We start from the raw sequence: 23,396 nt of genomic DNA on the forward strand, positions 1-23,396 counted from the left end.
GTGAACTGTTAACTGGCTGAGTAGCTTCATCGTGAGGAATTATCATGATGTTTAAATTATCTTGCTCTATATCTTTTTTTGTTTTTATGATTACCTCTGGTGCTAGGTCAATATTATTTTTCAGAGTTGAAAATAGGGGGGTGAGAACTCGCTCTTGGGGGGAGATTGTAGCGTCCTAGTTGGCCCTGGACTCGAGTCTGCCGTTACCTTTTTAATTTCAGGGCTCTCTCGAAGGTTATTAGGGGCAGAATCTAAGTGGATAACTCCGGAGTCCTTTGGGTCCATTTCTTTATTGTCCACCCCTGTGGCTTTGTTTTTACCCTTTTCCCAGAAATTGAAGAGCTGACACGTACTTTTCATGTTGGTAGATTGGCTATGTTTGTTTCTAAGGGGATTTGATTTTGTTTTGGTGCTGGATCTTCCTACTATTATTTTACCAGATCTTAATTTCTTTGTCATCGTGACAGGGGGACACTGTCGTGGTTGCACAGTAAAGTAACGTGGCCAAAGTGGATAATGGACTCTGTGATTACACTACAAAAGAATATTTCTAGGGTCGGGAGCTTAAATACCTACCCAGCTACACACTAGCTGAAGCTGCAGTCTCACAGGTAGTTTAAGGCAAGGGTGGAGTATGGTTTACCGGGCATAAGGGGGTGGGCCTAGCCTGGCCTTCTCGTGCCTCTGAGGGCCTCAGAGGGCCCGCCCTTGTCCTGGGCTTCTCCCAGGCGCTGCCCGCGCGCTCCCGCGCAGCGGTATACTGACACTCTATTTATTGGGTGGCCTTGGGAGAGGGCGTGGCCTTCAGGGAGAGCGTCACCAGGTGGTATCGGTGATGGCAGCTGCTGGGACTCTTGGGAGTTGGAGTCCAGCAGTCTGCTCGCTCGCAGCCCTGGTTGCCTCAAGCCCTTAGTACGAAGAAGTCAATATCAGCAGGATTCAGCTCCAATGAAGCGGGACCCGCAGAGCGGGTCCGGCGAAAAGTAGCGATTTGAAATGCGCTTCAGCAGGATCACAGAGCGCTATCTCAGTCCTCCAGCGCTTGGCACAGGCACAGTACGGCAGAGAAAAGTAGCGGAAAGGTATCCACTGCAGCTGTAGATCCGGCGCCTTTTGCAGGATAGCAGGGGCGTGGCCTTCAGGGAGAGCGTCACCAGGTGGTATCGGTGATGGCTGCTGCTGGGACTCTTGGGAGTTGGAGTCCAGCAGTCTGCTCGCTCGCAGCCCTGGTTGCCTCAAGCCCTTAGTACGAAGAAGTCAATATCAGCAGGATTCAGCTCCAATGAAGCGGGACCCGCGGAGCGGGTCCGGCGAAAAGTAGCGCTTTGAAATGCGCTTCAGCAGGATCACAGAGCGCTATCTCAGTCCTCCAGCGCTTGGCACAGGCACAGTACGGCAGAGAAAAGTAGCGGAAAGGTATCCTGCACCTTAGCAATGGTTAGCAGTGGTAAAGCTCACAGAGTCCTAAAACCAACAAAAATAGATCAGCAAAATAGAAAGCAAACAGATAAAAGTTAGGGGGAAGACCACGCTAAGGCTGACAGTCTAATATCAACAATATAAGAACTTTTGCACCAAAGCTTCCTGGGCATTGTAGTTTATTTTCTCTTCTAGTCAGTTCTTTGTATTTTTTTTGTCAAAACTGACTGCTATTATGTTAAATGTCAAGAAAGACAGCATAGTAGGAGCCTCCAGTCTTGACATAAAATTCATGACCTCAAGATCTTAGCTGATCTCAGCAGACAGGTTAGCCATTTAAATCCCTTTTGGGTATGCAGAGGGCCTGTAGAGAGCACCAATCTAAAGTGCAAATATGCATGTTGGGTTGTCTGTGTAGAGTACTTTAATCGGTTGGGCTTACTGCTAAGTTTGCAAGCCCAAAAGAATGGTATCCTTACAGTGTACAATACACAAATGTTTTGAACTGGTGATCTGTTCCAGCTACAGACAAACGTCATGCATTGGCCCAAATACTCCTAAGACACTGAACGAATGTAGACCATTTAAGTTGGGATATGACTAACCAAATAGAGCTATAAAAGGGACTTTGTGATAATACTCTTAAGGACTGTACTGAAAACATCGATAGTTGTGTGCTTGTATTACCTGTATTATTTAACTCACTATGCCACCTTGCTGATGTGTTGACTTTTGCAGTTTGATGCCTTACTTACACTTGGAATAATTTCTCTGATGGAATTCTTTTATGTATTGTATATAAATTCAAAAGACTGATCCACAAAAGGTGTGAAAGTGTTAAAGAACTATTTAGGTATCTGTTCAGGTTGTTATGAAAAAACCTCCATGACTAGGTCCTTGGATAAATATTTCTTTGTGAAACATTTCTACTGTTGATTTGTGATGACAATTGCTTGCTGCTGAATTTATTCATTGTTAATAATAATTAAAAGAAACACGTTCGTTATAGATTCCTTACCTTAGAATTACCCGCAGGGGTCAGACTGGATCTGGAAAGCTTTTTCGTCAGCAGTACCTCTGCATGTCGGAAGGTGGCGTTGGTCAGCTCCGTGTCCGTCGTCAGCATCGTGGTCACCAGGATGACGTTGCGGCAGCTACTTAGACACCGCCCTCGCGCCCCCTCGAGTTCTTTCTTTGTCCGCGCCAGCCAGCGCAGATCCAGAATGAGCGGTACCGCAGTAACTTTTTGACTATGTCTTTCTCGATTTTTTTTGTTGATTTTGTGTTTCGAGTCTTCGACACAGAACAGGTGCACGAGGGATGCCCGGTTTTAAGGCCTGCAGTTCCTGTAACCGGCTGATGTCAGCGACGAATCCGCACCACATGTGCCTCTTTTGGCTGGATCGCGACCACAACCCCAAGTCGTGCTCTGACTGTCAGTTGTTGACGCTGAAGGCTTTGCGGGAGCGGTTCCGAAAGCTGCTTGAATGGCGACAGTCGGCTACGCGCCATTCAAGGTCCCAGACAAGAGGGAGGTTGAGGGACCGGTCACGGAGCCATCGCAATTCCGACTAGTCATTGAAGTCTTCGCACTCGGGGTTGAGTAAGTCGAAGCACAAGAAGAAGTTGAATAAGCATCGCCGCGCTTCGACTTTTCCTCGTCGGTCGGCCAACCTGACGAGGCCCGTGGGTGATGCCCCTCCCGCTGCTCTGCACGCGGAGCCCGTTGAGTCGACTCCGGGCTACCCTCCCTTTCTGGGGCCCGGAGCGACTCTCGCCCAGCTTCGTACATTCTACGAGGCAATGCCATCTTTGGGCGTACTGACGCCATTTGGCGAGCCTTCGGGCCCCGCGGACTCGGTTGGGGGGCCCAGGTCTTTGCCGCCGGCGGCTCTGGCCCAGATGCTGCAGGCCCCCTTGGATCCAGGCCTGGATCCAGATCGGCACCGGTTGACCTCATTACACCTCCACCGGCACCCCTTACTCTGGCACCACTACCGCGTTCGGCACCGGTCGGCGTTGACCTCAGGCCGGCGTCGGTCGACACCGGATCTGATGCCGATGGGTTATTTTGTCCCTGTGTTCCACCCTGGCCAATTTCAGCCTGTTTGGCTGCCAGAGGAAGGTGAGGAGGACTGGGAGAGGTCAGGAGACCCTTTAACTGACCAGCTAGAGACTGAGCAGGACTGGAGAGAGGACCTGGGGGATGCCAGTGGTCTAGAAACTTCATCCGACCTTGGCATGTTGTCTCCTCCTACCATGGCTGCGGACGAGGGTGCGTCATACGCTGTGGTGTTGCATAGGGCATCCGTGGCTCTCAACCTCGAGCTTCCTGCGGTGGGGGTCAGGACGAACCTCCTGACTGAGGTGCTTCAACCAGCAGAAAGCTCTTCGGAGCCCCTGCTGCAGTTTAATGAGGCCCTCACTGACGTCTTTTTGGGCATGTGGTCCAGGCCCAACACAGGGGCTCCCGTGGACAGGATGATAGCCCATCGCCCGGCTCCATGCAACCCTACTTTCCTCCTCCAACACCCCACCCCGGAGAGCTTGGTACTCCAGGCCGCCACCTCCAAAAGCACCTTCCCTACTGCTCCTTCGGAAAAGGGAATCCAAGAAGCTGGGCCATCTTGGCAAGAAAATGTTCTCTTCCGCCAGCTTAGGACTGCGGTCTGTAAACACTGCATGTCTCTTGGGCAGTTATTCGCACTATATGTGGGTGGAGGAGTGTGGCTCAATGGTTAGAGCGGCAGACCCTGATGCAGAGATCTGGCCCGGGACCAGGGTTCAATTCCCGACGCGGCAAGATCTTGGGCTCATTTGTCTGCGGACTCGATAATTCTCGCCTCGGCGCCTACTCTAATCATGGGATCCCACGCTGCAACTCTGGGCAATAGCTTGCTTAATCTCCACAACAGCCCCTACAACACTGGGATGCCTGTCTTCACCTTGGGGGTGCCCAGGAGGGGCATTTTCACAGGGAGAGCCAGGAAGGGTTCCACAGCGTTATATAGCGCCGGGACGCCCCGGTGATGGGCAGCTGTGAGCTTTACAAGTATCCTACATTTACAGTGGTACAAGGGCTGCCTCAGTGCTCTCCCAGGCTGGTGCTGCTGGGAGACATGCAGCAAAGTTTACGATCCGTTGTGGGCTGGACACTGCCGACTCTTTGGGCAGAACTATTTTAACATCGTTAGAGCTTCGCCGCTACTCCTGAATGAGGTCCACTGGCTTTTCAGGGGATGTCCACAACACTCTGATGGACATGCCCTTTGATGGCCGTCGCCTGTTTGGCGACAAAGCAGACAACGCCCTTGAGCGCTTAGAAGATTCACGGGCTACAGCCAAGTCCTTGGACCTCTCCTCCTGGCTGGAACATTAAGGCATTTCCTTGGTGGTTCAACACCTGGCAGGTTCTCTGAACGCCAGGCTGGACGAACTCAGCCGCAGGTGCATGATGGATCACAAATGGTGTCTTCACTCGGAGGTGGTGCAAGGTCTCTTTCAACAGGGGGTAGAGCCTTCGTTAGGTCTATTAACCACTGAAGAGAATGTGCAATGTCAGCAATTTTGTACGTTGGAATTTCCAAGGCGGCACTCGCTCGGCGACGCTTTTTGTCGCAAGTGTAGTTGCGGTCTGTTGTATGCCTTTCCGCCTATACCACTTCTGCCCAGAGTGCTGAAGAAGATTAGGAGTGACTAGGCCCAAGTAGTCAAATCTTGTGGCTCCGGATTGGGCACAAAGAGTCTGGTATCCCGAGCTGCTCAACATGGCCATCGATCCTTTGATCAGACTGCCACTTTGGGAGGATCTTCTGTCGCAGCAGCAGGGGACAGTCCTCCACCCGAACCTGTCCAGTCTCCACCTCCTTACATGGAGATTGAGCGGTGGCAGTTGACGTCTTTCGACCTGACTCCTGTAGTCTGTGACGTAATCTTGGCATCCAGGCGTCCCTCCACTAAGACGGTATACACCTTCAGGTGGAACAAGTTTGTGGCATGGTGCACAGCAAAGGCTGTGGATCCCTTTTCTGCCCCTCTTTCTGAAGTGCTCCTGTTCCTTCTCTCTTTAGTCCAGCAGGGCTCTGCTCTGGGCACTATCAAAGGCTACCTTTCTGCCATCTCTGCTTTCTTTCGGCTGCCAGATCAGCCTTATCTTTTCAAGTCCCCGGTAGGTAACTTTTTCTTGAAAGGCTTAACGCATCTTTTTCCTCCAATTCCGTTCGTTATGCCTCGGTGAGACTTGAATCTTGTGCTGACTTATTTGATGTGCGTCCCCTTTGAGCCGCATCATAATTGTTCTGTACGTCTTCTACCTCTTAAGTCTGATTTCCTGGTAGCCATCACTTCTGCTGGAAGGGTGAGTGAGCTCCAGGCTCTTCTCTCAAAACCTCCTTTCCTGTCTGTGCATCAGGACCCGTCCATCCTTTCTTCCTAAGGTGGTCACTGCCTCCCACATCGGGCAGACCATTACTTTGCCCACCTTCTTTCTGCCTCCGCATCCTTCGAAGGAAGAAGAGAGGCTCCACCACCTGGACCCAAAACGTGTGCTCTCCTTCCATCTGGATCACACAAAACAGTTCCAGGTGGATGATCAACTGTTTGTTGGCTACGTGGGTGCAAAGAAGGGTCGGGCCATACACAATTGTACCATTTCTCAGTGTGTCATGTTGTGTATTAAGGCTGGTTACTCTCTAGCTAAAAAGGAGCCTCCAGTGAAGCTCCACCAGGGCGACGGCAGCCACTACTGCCTTGGGAAGAGGAGTGCCTCTAAATGACATCTGTCAGGCTGCCACGTGGGCATCACTGCACATGTTCACCAAACACTCAGCCTGGACAGCCAAGTCCGTAGAGACGGCTTCTTTGGTCGGTCTGTTGTGTACAGAACTGACGTCAGTGCGCAAGGGCAGCGTCTAAGTAGCTGCCGCAACGTCATCCTTGCGACGACGGACGTGGAGCTGACCGATGCCACCTTCCGACGTGCAGAGGTACTGCTGACAAAAAAAACTTTCCGGATCCAGTCTGACGCCTGGGGGTAATTCTAATGTAAGGAATCTATAACTAACTAATGTTTCTTACAAATATATCTGTACCGAAGGTAAGTAACTTGTGCAATTGGTATAATCTGTTTCATCTCTCTATTCACAATCCTACATGGTTCCCCCTGTGGTCCAGCACATTTATGCTGTAATTTTGTTATGTTGTGGGTTCCTAATTTTAGTTTACACATTAGTGGTTGCAAGTACAAAATTACCTTGACTATTTTTGAGTTGATGCAATTGGAATTTTGATGCGTCCGTCAAGGTAACTGCATTGAGGGTGTCATTGTTTATTAGCCGTTATGTGCTCAGATGAAATCCTTTACAATATCGAAAGACCTAATATGTCCAATGCCAGTCTTTAAGTGCATGCATTCTCAATATTCCATAACCCAAAACAAAGCTGCAGGCAGTGTGCAGTGTTTTAAGTGCTTGCATAGAAAGATCCACTTGGTGCTTTAATTACATGTTTTACATTTTTGAATAAGAAAAACTGAGATGCCAACCCAGTCAGCTCCAATTACTCTTGGAAATGTATGGCTCTCTGTTCAGAAGAATAACAGACTCAATCATGATGCAACCATTGTGTTGGAATAACTAATGTTGGTGTCCAGTTTTACTGATTTCATGCTCTGTTTTTTAGAAGCTACAGATCCCGAAAGTGTCAGCAAAGCTGCAAAAGAAGTTGAGGCACACCTGAAAGGAGCTGGTCTAAATGTGCTGATCAACAATGCTGGAATCCTCACTCCATGCTCCATTGAAAACGTGGTTGCAGAAGACATGCTGCATGTGTACTCAACCAATGTGGTTGGTCCTCTGTTGGTGGCCAAGGTAGGAAGCCACTAAAGCACTGCTCATCATCAAGCAGTTTATGAAAAGGGTGAAGACCTATTTTGAAAAAGCAGCTTTGGTGTCTTAAGAGCTGTACTTTAGCCTAAATGTGGACCTTAACTCAGATAGGGAGTAGTACCAAGTTCTGGTGATGCTTTAAATCCCATCAGCACTGCCCATCCCTCCTTGTAATGCAGACCTGATGGTCGTACACATCTGCTTCGCTTTGATAGAGCTTGGCCTGCCGGAGAGGCAATGCAACTTGGGCGGATCGATGAGCAGGTTGGTCCTAGTCTCTCCCTTGGTTCTCAGAGCACATTTTGTGGAATATTTTCTGTGCCCCAAGTTTTGGATTTCAGGCATCTAGGCACCTTTAGCACCACGTCCAGTATAGCTGGCTGGTTGGAATCAGCCAGCGACTAGGTCGCTCCCTTGAAAATAATTCAAACTAAGCGCCCCCACGATGCTCAGTGATGGTTCTCGGAAGAATTGAAAAAGGAAAAACTGGCCCTCCTGCAGGCTGAACGCCGCTGGCGGCGTAAGTATACCTCTGAGGAGAAAACTATTTAGGTCACCCTGTTAAAACACTACAAAAATTCCATTGTCCAAACTAAAACTGCTTACTTTTCTCAAAAAATTATTAACTCATCGTCTAAATCTAAAGATGTTTTGTCTATCGTTAATGAGCTCACACACCCAGATCGGGTACTGGCCAAACTGGTCCTCTCACAGATTCTGTGTGACTCATTGAATACTTTCTTTATTGACAAAATTATTACTATTAAAAACAATTTCTCCCCTAAATTGTCTATGGTAAGTACTTGGGTACACTCCAGATTTGGCTACTGGTGCACTCTTATAGGTCCCCAGTATGTGGTACCAAGGTACCCAGGGCATAGGTACACCAGGGGTCTCCAATGGGCTGAAGCATGTATTATGCGACCCATAAGAAACCAGTCCAATTGTGACTCCAAGCCTGCAATTGCAGTCTGTGTAAGCTGGTGCTAGCCCCACTTACGACATATATAGGTTTCCCTATATCTGAGGTCACTACACTTAAAACCTAAGTCACCCCTAAGGCAAGCCTTTCAATCCTGAAAGCAGGGTGCTCGGTTCTAAGTGTGAGGGTGCCCCTGCATGAACAGGGCACACCTACATCCTTCTGAGTCCATTCTCCCGGGTTGTAAGGGCATCAGTCATTATTACATGTAGCGTGGCCATGCGCCAATACGCGATGACCATCTCTAAACTGGCTGTAACAAACCCGGTCATTTTTGGTAATAAACATGTTGGAATCATACCTCCACACCATAAACAGTGTGGGAGGTATGATTTCTTGCACTCTAAAGCTCCTCCGGGAGGCAGGCTCTCAGTGCTCCCAGTACAAGTCTTCAAGTACCGGACAGCAAGTTACAGCTGCTGCCGACCAGAGACTTGTTTCTGCCCTCCTGCTGCTGAGCCAAGCTAGAGCAGGGGAAGGCAGAACAGTAGATAGCCTGTCACATGGAGGTGTGACCACCTCCCAGACACGTTTAGTGTATTGGGGCATGGTAGGGGTGCTTGCCAGCATCACTGAGACTGCTTGAAGGGCACATTTGGTGCCCTCCTTGCATACTCCAGTTCAGGGAGCCCTTGGCTCCCAGTCTGGCGCGAAACTGGACAAAGGGCATGGGAGTGTCCTCCCCACTGTCCAGCCCCTCCTCTGGGAGTGACCCCTAAATCATCCCAACCCATCCATCCAAGACACCTGAAGAAATCTCCCTTGAAGTGAAGGAGTCACTTCCCTGCATCTACAGGAACTGTAACAAAGCTGACCGGTCTGCTGCTCCTGGGCTCCTACGGACTCTGAAAGGCTCAGCAACATGGGTGGTGGTTCTGCCACCCCCTCGAGGCCTGCACTATCTTCACACCAAGTTTGAAGCCTGTATCCTTTATCGGAGCCGCTGGGACCAAACCCTCTGCACTGTGTCGACTTGCCGTTGCCAAGGCCTGTTAGCTCTCTTCACCAGAGATCTTGAGCTCCAAACTCCAGCGTCTCCTACAACCAAGATCTTCATCCGCACTGCATCTCTTGCACAGTGGGCCTGCATCTTTGGTGAGCTGCTCAAGGTCCTTGTGCAACTCCTGTGCCTCTGGCCTGTGGGTCATTTTGAGGGTCTTCTTTGATTCCAGTGGGCTCCCCTGATTGCTCAGGGCCTACTCCGACTCCCCTGCTTGTGCTTCTTCCTGAAGTCCTCCATTTGGTTAGACTGGTGTTTCCAACCCCACTTCACACCTATGGACCCGGCCTCCCTGTTATAGGTAGCCTGTTTCCTACGGTATCCACGGGTGGGGTGGCTCTTCAACCTTCTGTCTTCCACAGGGTTTCTTTAGGGTCCACTGGGAAGGGTCCATCTTCTTTAAAATTCCAACCGCAATGTGCCTTTTGACTTGAATTGAGTATGTGGTCATGTTCCCACACTGCACACGGCCTCACTGGGGTTCCTGGGTACTTACCTCGGTGGTTCCTTGGGTCCCTAGCATTTCCACATCTTCTGGGTATAGTCTTGACCTGATTCGCGATTCGCATCCCTCTATTTTATTATATGGTGTGGTCTCCCCCTGGCGACCACTGTCTATTTGTGCTACTTACTTGTTTTTAATGAAAAGTATTGTGTGCATTGTGTTATATCTCCGTTAGTAGATATTATGTGTTAGTGAGTTTCTTATAATAAATAAATATTTTTATGAATACAATGTATGGTTCTTTTTCACTTAACCTTTACCAATGAGATTACGATCTGGTAAATCAAGCTGCTTTACACTCCTTCTGGACTAAGCCTGAAGACTGCTCAACATAGCTACCATTAGAGAGATTTCTAAGGTTGTTTAAGACCATTAACATCACCATAAGGGTTATCTGGATTAGTGTAGGGTGCTACACGTACACAAGTGAACACCATATACTAAGCTAGGATACTACAATACTGGAAACATAATTGTACAAGGCTCTGAAAAATCTATACCTATGCAAATTTCTTCTCGACTCTAATGATACTGTACAGCCATTTGCTGCTATTACTTATATTGTATTTTCAACCCGGTTTATTGTCCCAATTGCCTCCACAATCGCAACAAAGTCTTCATATGTATAGCCCAGGATATTGCTAATCCATCTACCCCAGTTTATCGACCAAAGTCAACCTCAGCCCTGTTCTGAGGTCATAACTGGTCTCAAACATCAGCCCAGCAAGGATTTGTTAAATCAAATGCAAGTTACAGGCTTCTTATCTATGCAATACACAGGAGGAAGAAATTGGAGGCACAAACAAAACAAGAATTGGGCTGATGTTTGGGAGAATGGCAGACTAAGGATTTGAATAACAGAGTGATTTTACTATAAATAATGATGCTCTGCTAAATGATTCCTCCAAATCTCTATTAGCAAGGGTGAAAGTGACATTAAAGTAATTCTTTAGTTTGATGGACTTCTCATATGAAGATGTTGAAAGGGTCAGGCACGGACAATTGCTTAGCCATTAAATACACTTCTATACTTTAGAGCGAGCAGGTTAAGGGTGAAAAGGAACCTGTATGTGCTGAAGGTGAGTGCACCCTAGAATAAGATAACTCCAACAACAGTCTCACTTCCAATACTGAGATGGGGCTGAAAAAAGGCAAGCAAAAATTAATTGAGGCAAATGCTGTAATTCGTTACGATTAGGCAGTGAGCTGTCTTGGCACACAGAACCAATATATTGGCAAGAATATATAATCTAGTCTTGGAGCAATCAATCAATCAAAAAACACTTTATTCGATTAATAAAAATCATAAAAGTATGCTATACAAATAAAGCCAAATTAACATAAATTCATGATAAAAACAGTTAAACAGTTTAAAAATGATTTCATTAAATCAATTAATCACTATCATCATAACTTAATGCACCTGATAATGCGGCTCAGGCAACTCCGCCAATCTAAGTTTCCTACAGCGAGTAGATGCAACAAGGAAATTAGCAACACTAAACATAATCACAGGATTTTCCATTAATTGTGAGTAATATAGTGCTGGCTTAGTTTGTACAAACCCCTTATCTTTTAATAATGGAAAAATAAACTTTTTCCTGACTCCTGTGTAAAAGGAACAAAAAAAGGTAAAGTGCATTGTATCTTGAAGAGTGGCTGTAACACTTAAAGGGGGCAGCATCCTCAGGCTTACACCATCCTTTAATTTCACTTAATAACAGGTGGATCTGATTAAAACGAAACTTCGGTAATAACCAACGATGGTAGGGGATCGTTACAGTAGTCAGGTACAATTGAATGGATAAGGACGAAATTAACAAGTAATGGGCCCTTACCATAGGTTTTCTTAATTGTACTGATTCCTGCTCCTGCTCTCTGATCTTAATGAAGTTGATTTGACCCAGAGTAAATCACCTTTTACCAGGCCCTGCGGGTTTGTGAAGTACTTTGGCCCCCTAATTCCCTAGCTGTTGATTTAATGAAAGACAACCACTGAATTTCCTTGGCTTTCTCTAATTTCATGCAGTCCCTTATTATCTTGTGGTTCAGGGTAAGGTTAGGGTTCAACCAAGTTTTGATCCATAGTAAAATCTGAAATATACCCCATACCTAGCTCAGATGGACCGCATAGGTAGCCGTTGATTGCAGGGCACGGAGAAATTTATTCTCCTCCTTCTGAATGGACTCAGATTGCTTGTATCCCCATATTGCGGCCCAATATCTTGCAATTGATATTGCTTTTGCTTTATAAATAGAATTGCTTCACAGGGTTTACCCCCTAAGCGCTTAGCAAAGCCTAATATTGCAGCAGACGATCTTCTAACAGCATTTACTTTAGTGGCAATTTGGGGAACCCAGGTCCCTTTGTCATCAAACTGAACCCCCAAGTACATGCAAACTTTCACTCCAGAGATCGCACTGTCATTACAATAAAGTGTTTTAGTACTGTTCTTTCTCAAACCCATCGACATGACATGGGATTTTCCATTATTAATCACTAGGTCCAGAGACCTCATAAACTCCCCAAAGGAGTTTAGTAGCCTTTGTAAACCCAGTGGTGTCCGTGCTAATAAAACGGCATTGTCCGCGTATAGGAGTACTGGGATGGACGTTCCTCCCATACGCGGTACGTCAAGTGTGGCCTTTGTCAGAGTTTCTTCTAGGGGATTTATATATAAGGTGAAGAGCATAGGGGCCAATATGCACCCTTGGCGCACCCCTCTACATGATTTAAACCTTGTAGTGCATTTGCCCTCCTGAGTCAACCTTGTTGAGCATACAGATCCCGGTGTAGCTCAGCCAGAAAGTACACCAATGGCCAATCAATCCCTAGGTTCAGGAGTATTGTCCACAACCTTCACCTATTAACTAGGCCAAACGCTGTGGACAAGTCCATGAATCCCAGGAAGATTGAACCCTTAGCAGCGACCGTATATTTATTTATTATTAAATGTAAATTAAGGCACTGGTCCTCCGTTCCTCTGCCAGATCTAAACCCATACTGGGCATTAGATACAAGTCTTGGAGCAGTGTGACACAAATGTATGTGAGCACTTGACTGTTAAAACAGTCAGTTGGAAGACTCGGGCTCCTGTCGGAAAAATGATGAAATATGTTGGCAGTGAGTCTTCTCGGATTAGCGCAGTCTAACAAAGAACAGAAACTGCTGAAGAAACCTCTTTAAAGTTTTCAAAGACGTTAGAAATCAGGATGCTAAGTCAGTGAATATCTAAATGAACCTACAAGATTTAGTAAATCAACCTCAAAGGAATATCCTCTGTATCCTTGGTGTTAAGGAGGGCGAGGAAGGGATGGTCACCAGTAAGTTGGTCAACTCTTTCAGAAGGTGCTTGCAAATCTTTTGGATTGGAATATGAACACCCAGATTCAAAGATCACACCCCTTCCAGTTTAAAAAACAAAAAGGTTATATACCACAACCCCAACCATTGTCATATTCATTATTGACCTTATACATTTTCCAACAACGTTTTGAAGTGTGGTAAAAATATTGTTTGAAAAGATGAGTTTCACAGAGGACTTAAGGTATTGCACCACAGGTGTCCCCCTTGAGAAGATCTACACGAGCGATAAATTCAAAGCAATGCAACCTTATTTGCAAATATACATTGATCCTTAGTATTCTAGAAGTGTTTAAATCTTAGATTTGAAGGACTGCTCTGAATAAAAATCTGGTGAAATGGTATCTAAACATCGACTACGACAGAAGCTGTCCCTTCTGTGCTCTCGGCCATAAGCTCTGAACCATATGTTATTTATATGGCTAAGAGTATTATCATCAAGGTTTTTTTAATCTGCTGTTTATTTAGAGTTCTATGTCTAATATAGATAAGCATTGAGTTTAATATGTAATCCTGTAATGGTTATGAATATTTGTATAATATGAGCTTTTAGGTTTTATGCTAGCCAACACCTTTTTATTGTCCTGAAATTATATATCTAATATACATACTTAAAGGGGGCTTTCAGCCATCTCTTTTCATTCATTTGCTATTTGTTCGTCATTTACATTTTACTTCCACCCCCTGCACCATACACCATAGGGCAGTGGATTAGCCTATTTGAGGTATTGGCTAACTTCACCTTGAAAAAGTGCATTTTGCGCTTTTACAAGGAGCACATCTGCATACAAGGCAGTTCTCTTCAGTGCCATTGTAATTCTTTTGATTTGTAATTAATCATTAATTTAGTGTTACCTTTGTGTTGTTGTGATAGCAGGATGCTTTCTACCATCCCTTCATTTTTTTGGGGATGTTCGCACAAGGCACATTCCTGTCTCCTGCTAATGTTAAAGTAAATTCGTTTTGAAGTGGTTTCTATCTGAATTGCTGCTGTTTCACAGCAAACTAGACTGTCCATTTGAAACTGTTCTTTATAAATGTTTCCTCTTTTGAGAATGCACACAATGAAGTGGATTTTTAACTGCACATGTATGTGAAGTGGCATAAATTTGAATTGAGAACTACAGTTACATTTGTAAACCAAATTTGTCTGTATGTCCTGCTTGTGTGGATGTTTAGTTTCATTTCAGTTCTCTTGTATGCCTTGCTCAATTTGACATTTAACTATATTTACCAATTAAAACTGTGCTGTTTATTACAACAGTCTGTCTGTCTTATCTATCTAGATGATACTATATTTCTATGAATCTATATATCTAGATAACACTATATGTCTGTCTCTCTATCCATCTGTCAGTCTAGGCAACATAATATATCTATCTTTAATCCAAATATATTATCCAGCTTAGAATCAAAATTCCTTTTGGACTCAATAATGATGAGGAACTATTTTGTGCATTTGTAAACTATATTGGGACTGACTTACCCTTGATTAGGGTAATTCAGGTACTAGACTTTCGATAATGCCTTATTGTGTTTTATTGTGAAAGTTCACAACAGCATAGAGTATGGTTAACACAACATTGAACTGTGCACAACATACTACATTTGTCACATATGCCCTACCATGTGGAATGATGTGCATATACTAGACTCTGATCTCTAAGTATTTCACCACCCCACATTGGCACTGTGATGAGAATGATCTATAGGTACTAGACAGATTGTGGAGTACTTCACTACCACATCATGGCACCGTCAATTAACATTAGCTACACTAGTTGTCAACAACAACATCATACAAATGACAATCGGGACGTATTTCCCATATCAGAGCGTGTCTTTCTGTTTGTGGTGTTCCTTTTCTAAGCTTATAGCGAGCTTGACTCGGCTACAATCAACCTCTTACATTTCACATTGTATACTAGTCCCAGACATCTCAACAAAGATCAGTTTTGGCCTCAAACGCACTGAACAGCGAGAGGGGACAGTGCTCCTTATGCTACATAAAATGTGTTTGTTCCTAATTCCCAACAGTTAAAGTTTCTCTTTAACCTTTCCACTTGCTAGGCACATGACCATCTGGTGTTTAGCTTAATTTATCAATAAAGCTATATAGTTAACAGGACAAAAATGGGGACATTTCTCGAACACCGAGAATCTGTTATTAGGCTTAATGTCATGATTTTAGTTTTCTTTAGATTAATCAATCGTTTTTTTCCCTATTCTAAATGTCCCTGGCAAATAAATTGTGCCGTATTCAGTTCAGTTCAATTAGTCTTTATTCAATAATTTACAATCATAAAAGACACAATACATGCATAAAAGTGTCAGTTAAAAGTGTAAGACCCTAAAAACATACATTTCATACAGAATTAATACAGTCATTATCGAAATCCTAACTAATCAATAATAATTGAAATAAGTAAAATCAATCCGATAAAATGCAATCCTGCATTATTCTCTGGAGGAGCGCCAATTTACACTGGACACTCAGCATCTAAATTCAATTCCCCATCAGCCTCCAGTTGTTTACTCCTCAGTGCCCAGGACCAACTCAAGAATTTCGCAGTGGCGATAACAATGTCTGCATGCGTGTTTGTTATCAAAATGCGCAGGGCCATCATACAGGATCTAGTGCCAAGGTTGGAACACAATGGCTTGAGCCACCTACAACTGGGGCCTATATAAGCCGGGCACACAAAGAGTACATGAGGTATTGTCTCTTCTTGGGTATGACAAAAAGGGCAATTGACATTCATGGGCTTTTTCCATTTAGCAACGAAAGATCTTAAAGGAAGAGTACCCACTCGGAATTGATGGTATAATTTCCTATCTCTATGTTTTGTAATCAAATTACAGTATGGTTTTGGCTTCGATGCAAACTTGTGATCTAAGAAGATACCTGTAAGCGAGTTACTACCCACAGCTGACAGGGTCTTTCTGGTGATCATATCCCAATAAAGCACTTTGAAATCATTTTTACTGGGAAAAGAATTTCCCATTGGATCATCCCACAAGTGACCAAGCCCCATTTCCTTCAAATTGTACTTGATTTTCTGCAGCCATTTAATTATTATTATTTTTTTTAAACATAGTTTTATTATATGGTTGCAACACAGTACATCCCTGGGTAAAGCCCCATATACATTCTGGACTTATCAACATGATACACATTTTCCGTACTAATACAGACCATATGCTAAGCCATCGTTTACAACATGTGTCCCAATATGACATTTGTGTATCGTATAGCAGTTCAAATAGTACTTTGCTAACACGCAACCCTACATTAGAGTTTTAGAGAAAAAAAAACTAACAACTCCCCCTCCCTCTCCCCCCCCCTCCTAGGCTCAGTGAATATTATGTGTACAGCTCTATACATATTCCAGATCATCATATTGTTTCTTTGTTATATACAGGTGTTAACAAAACGACGTACAGCAACCATCCCTTTTTCGTTTGTAAGTAGTGAAGTCCACAGAGTCTCAGTTCTCCTGCACCAGCGCTCAACCCAGGTTCAATCAAATCGCACTTTAGGGGCAATACTCAAGTATGTCTATAGCGCCAAGCTCTTCCATCAACAGATTCCATTCCATAGATATAGGCGTCTTACGCAGTCCCCTCTGTTCTTCCCTCTTCAATTCCGCACCCTCCGCCCTACCCCATCGCAACAGCTCATCGTACCAATCTTTCAACGCCGGTGGTCTAGCAGCCTTCCATTTCATTGTGATATTACGTTTGGCCAAAATGAGCACCAAGTTATTACATTTAGTGACCGGGCTACCTTTCTTTCCCTTGGGACCCAGTCCCAACAAACAGTATTCCAGACTGTTATTATCCCTTACCGGAGCAATAGTTGTTAAAATCCTGCAGATTGCCGTCCAATACTGCCGGAGTCTTGGACAATACCACATCATGTGTACCAAGTCCGCCGCCTGCAGCTGACAGCGCGGGCATACATCCGAGATATCAGGGAACATGGCTCGCAGTCTGCTTGGTGTCAAATATGCCCTATGTAAAATAAATCATGAGTTGTATAAATTTGAATTTCGGGTTTCATGACACTTTCCTTGGGTACTCCAACAACACAGAGCATTCCTTATCCCTAAGTGCCCTTCCCATATCCTCCTCCCCTTTGGCCCGGAGAGACTGTAGAGACACTGCTGCCACTGCGCGTATACCCCTGTATAGCCATCTTGTAAGGTGTCTACCGCTGCCCATCAGATGCTGCATCGTGATCAATGTGTGTGTGGCTGGTTCTACACCCCCAGGTGTCCAGTTAGTGTGGATGTAGTGAGATAGCCCCGCGTGTAGGAGAAACAGAGAATCCGGTGCTCTGTGCTCCCTCACAAATGTGTCATGCGTCATTAGGGCACCCTTCTGAAAGAAATCGCCCACTGTGGATATACCCACGTCCTCCCACGCTTTTATCCTTCTTTTAGTAATCCTGCCCATCGGAGCGGGAATCCCCAGTGGAGGTATAGAGGGGGCGTACGGGGTCACCGCCTTGGTGTACCTAAGTGATTGCTTCCAGTATAATAGCGCAATTTTCAAAAGATGTGGCGCCGTCGATGGGACCCTGCTATTGGGCAACAGAAGCGTGTGCACCTCACCCCTCTGCCAGTTTAGGTGTGTCATGTCTATTTCGTGCAGGTTGCGCCCCGCCAGCCAGTACGCAAGACATTGCAGTTGACTTGCGTAACAATAGGCTTTTAGGTCCGGTGCTCCCATGCCCCCCTGTCTAGTATCCAAGCAGAGTTTGTTGAATCCTATGCGTCGCCTCCCCGTACCCCAAATCAGTTCAACGAGCAAAGAGGAGAGCAGCATAAACCTCTTAGCTGGTATCATTATGGGTAAACTGGGAAAAAAATACAACAGTCTAGAGAGCACCACCATTTTAGTAATTGCTACTTTGCCTGCCACAGATAGAGGCAAGGTGACCCAGAATTTTCCTTGAGATCGGAGGGAGGCTATAGCATGGTCCAGATTGCCCTCCAAAAGATCCGACGTGTCTCTCTCTCTATATATATATATATATATATATATATATATATATATATATATATATATATATATATATATATATATATATATATATATATATATATATGTATTCCCAGGTATTTAAAGGTGCTAGGTGCGATCGGAAATGACCAGTTCCCAAAACCGAACATACCAGTACGTGCTGCATCCGTGAAGTAATAGACATATGATTTATTTTCATTAATAGCCAGCACCGACAGCTTTTTAAAAGCGACAAGAATCGAAGGCACGGGTTCACAGTCACCATCCAAATCCCTGAAATATAAGATTAAGTCATCCGCGTATGCGGACACTATATGCGTGGTGGGATCTAACACTATACCCGTATGACCTGCAGTAGAGCGCATTTTCAGTAGCAGAGGTTCCAAAGCCAGGATAAACAACAGAGACGACAGTGGGCACCCTTGCCTGGTACCCCTCGCAACCCCGTATTGCTTCGAGATGTGCCTTCCCGTTCTCACCGAGCCGTGGGATCTTTATATATTAACATCACCCATTTTATGTAGTCCTCTGGAATATCATATGTAGACAGAGCATAAAACATATATTCCCATTGCAGTGAATCAAAGGCTTGGGGGAGGTCTGGTGAGATGCAACCGACTACGCCATTCCAGAGAATAGTGTGGTTCATTATCTGATGCAGCCTCCTGATGTTGAGGGTTGTGCTCCTGCCTGGGACAAACCCACACTGGTCATTGTGGACCAACTGTGGTATATATTGACTAATCCGAACTGCTGGTATTTTGCTCAAAATCTTATAATCCACATTTAGTAATGAGATAGGTCTATATCCCGTCATGTCCGTGCTGTTCCGGCCTGGTTTCAACAGTGAGACCACAGTAGCCTGCAACGTGGTAAGTGGGAGGGTGCCCATCTCGAGAGACGAGTGATAGAGCCGGTGCAAGTGGGGTACTAATAGTTCAGCAAACGCTGCGTAAAATTCTATTGGCAGACTGTCTCCACCAGGTTACTTATTACTAGGCAGGCTATGTATTGCCTTCTTGATTTCCAGCGCAGTCACTGGGCGCCCCAGCTCCTCTTTATGTGCCTGCAGTAATTGAGGGAGATGTATATCTTCAAAATAGGCAGCCAGGTCCACATCCCTCGTGGCATCAGGACCTCTATATAAAGTCTCATAGTATTCCTTAACCCCTTCGATGCTCATGACTAGCTCAGCTCGTCATGAGGCACAGTTGAGCTGTGCTGATGACTAGCTGAGCTCGTCATGAACAATGGTAAATCTGCAAATGCAGCACCGGGGGGGGAAACCTCTAGCAGCCAAGGTGTTAACGGCCTCATTTATGTCTATTTGCATGCTCACCATGTCACCTTTCATATTTTTGACCTCTAGTATGGGAACAACTGGTGGGGCATTTTTAATAATCCTTGCCAGCAATGGCCCTGCCCGTTGCGCTACCGTATGTTGTTTCTGTGCATAAAGCCGGAGATCTAGTAGTCTCAGTTCTTCCAGCAGTTCAGCGTATCGTATGTGGGCTTCTTGCAACTGTGTCCTATGTGTCTCATCTAAAACAGTCATCTGCTCCAGCCTCCCTAATGTATTTTCTATGTCATTAAGCTGCGTGACTACAGCGTGTCGTAGGCTTATCCTTGTGCTAATTGCCACTTCCTGCATTACTGTTTTAAAGGCGTCCCACTCTATCTGTCTGGAAGAAGCTGCGTTTGCGTTTTCTGTAAAATAAGTATCTATAGCAGTAGCCAGTGTTGTTTTGAAAACCGAGTCTTCCAACAGTTGTGGTTGTAGTCGCCATGTCGGTACCAGTGTTGGAATTTTACCCCATTGCAGTACTATCTCCACTGGGCTATGATCTGATAATGTTTTCCCCAAGTGAGTGGAGTCCCTAATTGCATCTATTAACATGGCCGAGCAAATATCCTGTCAATTCGGGCATGCAGCTCTTGCACTGGGGAATAGAATGAGTATTCCCTATCTCTCGGGTGCATGGCCCTCCACGTGTCCATTAGTGCCCAACCATGTGCCCAATTTCGGAGAATCAATTAGATAGAAATGGGGACCCCCCTCTCAAAAGTACTTTCGGGTCAAGGAGTAGAGGGGAAAGGAACAATTCGAAACAAGAGTAAACTCCCTCATGACCTATAACCACTTTACTACTGGGAATAACCTCTATTGCAGGCATACACAAACCACATATTCAACATATGTTTATTCATTTATTTTTGTATTTGACATCTTTTTGTCATTACTTAAGTCATTTTTTCCTTTTTTTTACAAACAGGTAATTATTCACTGTGTAATACAAAAAATGTTTTCCCTTTAAATACATGTACAAAAATTCCTTTTATAATACAATGATGATAAAGACAACAAATATCTTATAAAAGCGAGACAGCTATAGTGTCCAGGTCGAGAACCACATACATTCACACTCATTCACACATTCTAAACACTCAAAAGGTTGGATCTAAATAGGCGAATGGCCATTCTCCTATTTAGATCCAACCTTTTGGTTGTGTAGTGGACAACTGGTGCAAAACAGGATTTTCTTTTCTTTTGCTATATTTGAGTTGTGAGTGTTTAGAATGTGTGAATGAGTTTGGTTCCTCCTTTGAACAACGGAGGACCAAACTATAACCAACAACATTACCAGTGTGCTACCGGTAACATACCTCAAGGCAGCTGCCATGGGGGGGAGGCAACCACCATGGAATTATCTGGCCTTCAAGCAGATCACATATCCCATCCGTACTGCTCCCACACAAACCCATTAGAGACCAATGCATCTACAGATAGAACAGGGCAAAGTATTACATCATCAGCAGAGCAAGCCACTAGTTAGCACATCATACAATACCAATCTTGTCAGGGCCACTCCCTCAGTTCAGTAATTGCCCGCTGTTTGGGCAGTTATGGAAGGGAACAGCGTTAAGCTAGATTCGGACTCCGTCCAGGCCGTCGCTCCTCCCGACGAGTGAATGGAAGCATCTCGAGTCCTTGCATCATGTTCCGCCAATGCAGCCACCGTCAGTAGTGCGTCTCCCTGACTGTCCGTGATCTGTTCCGTTGACTGAGTTTTCCCAGTATCCTTCCTCCGGTTTTCAGTGGTCCTTGTAGCTGATGTTGCGTCCGGACGTACCGATGAGCGCACAGAGCCATCTCGTGGGGGTGAAACCTGTGTGGCGGGCGGGGAGAAAGTTATCTCAAGCCAGTCCGCCACCTCCTCCGGGTTCTCAAAGAAAAGCGACTTCTGGCCATGAATCACCTTCAATCTGGCTGGGAAGAGCAAGGCATATTTCAAGTTGTGCGCTCTTAATTTCTTCTTTACCTCCTTGAAACGTGGCTCTGGCTTTCTGGATCGCCATCGTACAGTCTGGATACAAGGAGATTGTTTTGTTTTCAAATTGGATAGGGGCATTTTCCCGCGCCACCCGTAGAATCATGTCGCGATCTTTGTAGTTTAAGAGACGGGCGATCAGGGGTCTCGGAGGCGATCCGGGCGAGGAGGCCTAGGTGGTACTCTGTGTGCTCTCTCCACGCAATACATTGCCGATAGTCCCTCTTTCGCCACATACTCCACCAGCCAGGTTTATACAAACTGTGTAGGGTTGTGTCCTTCACTTTTCTCGGGTATCCCCAGAATCCGTACGTTGTTCCTACGGGACCTCTCTTCGGCATCGTCCACCCTGTCCTGAAGCCCCTTCAGTTGCCTTCTTACTTGGTCCATTTGAGCAGCGTGCTCCGTCTGCCAAGGTATCAAATCATCAATGGCGATTTTATTGCATTGCACCTTCTCCGCCAGTTTTTTGTGGTCTTCCCGCATCAGGTTAAAACTAGTGGATAGCGAGCCCAATTGCGTTTCCATTGTTAAGCGTGTGTCCCGTATTTCCTTCAATATGAGGTCCAGCTTGTCAATAGGTTGCTCCTCGGCTGTGAGGAGGATCACATCCACATCCGAATCATGCGTCTGGCCACTCAACTGAACTATACAGTCCAAAGCATGTGAGAGTCCTGCTGCTTTGTTCAAGTGCGTCCGATGGTGTCCTGTGTGTCTTATTGCCTCAGGGCCTGCAACACTTCCCCTCGAGATCCGCCAGAACCACTAGTAGTCGCCCAATATATCCCATAACCACGGGCTCCGCAGTATCCCCGCTCGGAGTCCGCTTGAGTCCCCAGCAGTCCTGGACCAATCAGGCGGAGTGGGAGCACCAGTATAGTACCGATCCAAGTTAGTTCCCTATCCAGAGGCTGACACGTGCGCGATTCCTCGCTTAGGCCTTGCGTCACTAGTAGTTCCACCAGCAGTAGCCCACGGCTCCCACAGGACAGCAGCACCACTCCCACACCGTTGGGGTAGCTTGTGAGCGCAGTTTCACTCTGTTAGTACATAGGTCTGCAGACATCCTTATAAGCACAGTACTCCAGAGCCCAAGACAGAGGCACCACAGGCCACCGAGAGATCCTCCACACAGTCGGGTCGTGCGTCTGAGGTCCGATATCAGAGGTGGGGGGTGGGGCACCAGCACACCTAGGTCGCTCCAAGTCCTATTCAGCACCCCTCCACTGCACCTGCACAATGTCTTTGATAGTCTAGCTTGTTGATCTTCCTCACATATTGCTCTCCTTTTATCAGCCCCGCACCACCACTAGCACTCCAGTGATCTAAGTCCCCCAAGCCTCAGTGTGTGCTCCAGCGTTCCCACACAGTCATCACGGACCCCATACGGCTGCAAGCCACAACAGCAACGCCCAGCAGTCTCCTCTCCCACAAGTGGGGCCCGCCTAAACGCAAACCCGCAATGGGCGCAGGATCCAAAAGAAGGTCACCGAGTAATCCTGTTCTCACTGCCTTGCCGCCCCCTCGCCTCCCTGAGCGTGTGTCCATCTGTCGCTCTCTCCCGGGTAGTCTTTCCCGCAGTTCTCGGGAGCCGCGACCTCTCCGCACCAATTCACGATGTCGGGCAGAAGGATTTCCGACTCCTAGGGGCCATCTTAAATCTCCTTCTCAGTCCCGGGCAGGATCTTCTGTGTCCGATACCACAGTGTGCGGCCGATAACGCTCGCCACAGCACAGTAAATAAGCTTGAGCAGGAGGGAGGGGGGGAAAGTCCTCTGCAGCCCCTGTATGCGTTCTCGAGGCCCCGTGCCCACTGGGGTTCCCGTCCTCTCCTTTTTCCGATCTCGCCCCTCTGTAGCAGCATTCCAGCTCCCGGCACTCAGA

At 46.0% G+C, this 23,396-nt stretch overlaps 1 protein-coding gene across 1 annotated transcript in view; it reads left to right on the top strand.

Annotated features, from left to right (window-relative positions):
• The window catches only part of LOC147676815 (uncharacterized), a 230,680-nt gene that overhangs the window by 104,435 nt on the left and 102,849 nt on the right, over window positions 1–23,396 (top strand). The window contains exon 3 of the mRNA XM_086945233.1: window positions 7,099–7,286. Coding sequence (XP_086801359.1) covers window positions 7,099–7,286 — 188 coding nt within the window. The remainder of the gene's footprint in view (window positions 1–7,098; window positions 7,287–23,396) is intronic.

The sequence above is a fragment of the Lissotriton vulgaris genome, chromosome 12, assembly GCF_964263255.1.
Source record: "Lissotriton vulgaris chromosome 12, aLisVul1.2, whole genome shotgun sequence".
In the NCBI taxonomy this organism is placed as follows: domain Eukaryota; kingdom Metazoa; phylum Chordata; class Amphibia; order Caudata; family Salamandridae; genus Lissotriton; species Lissotriton vulgaris.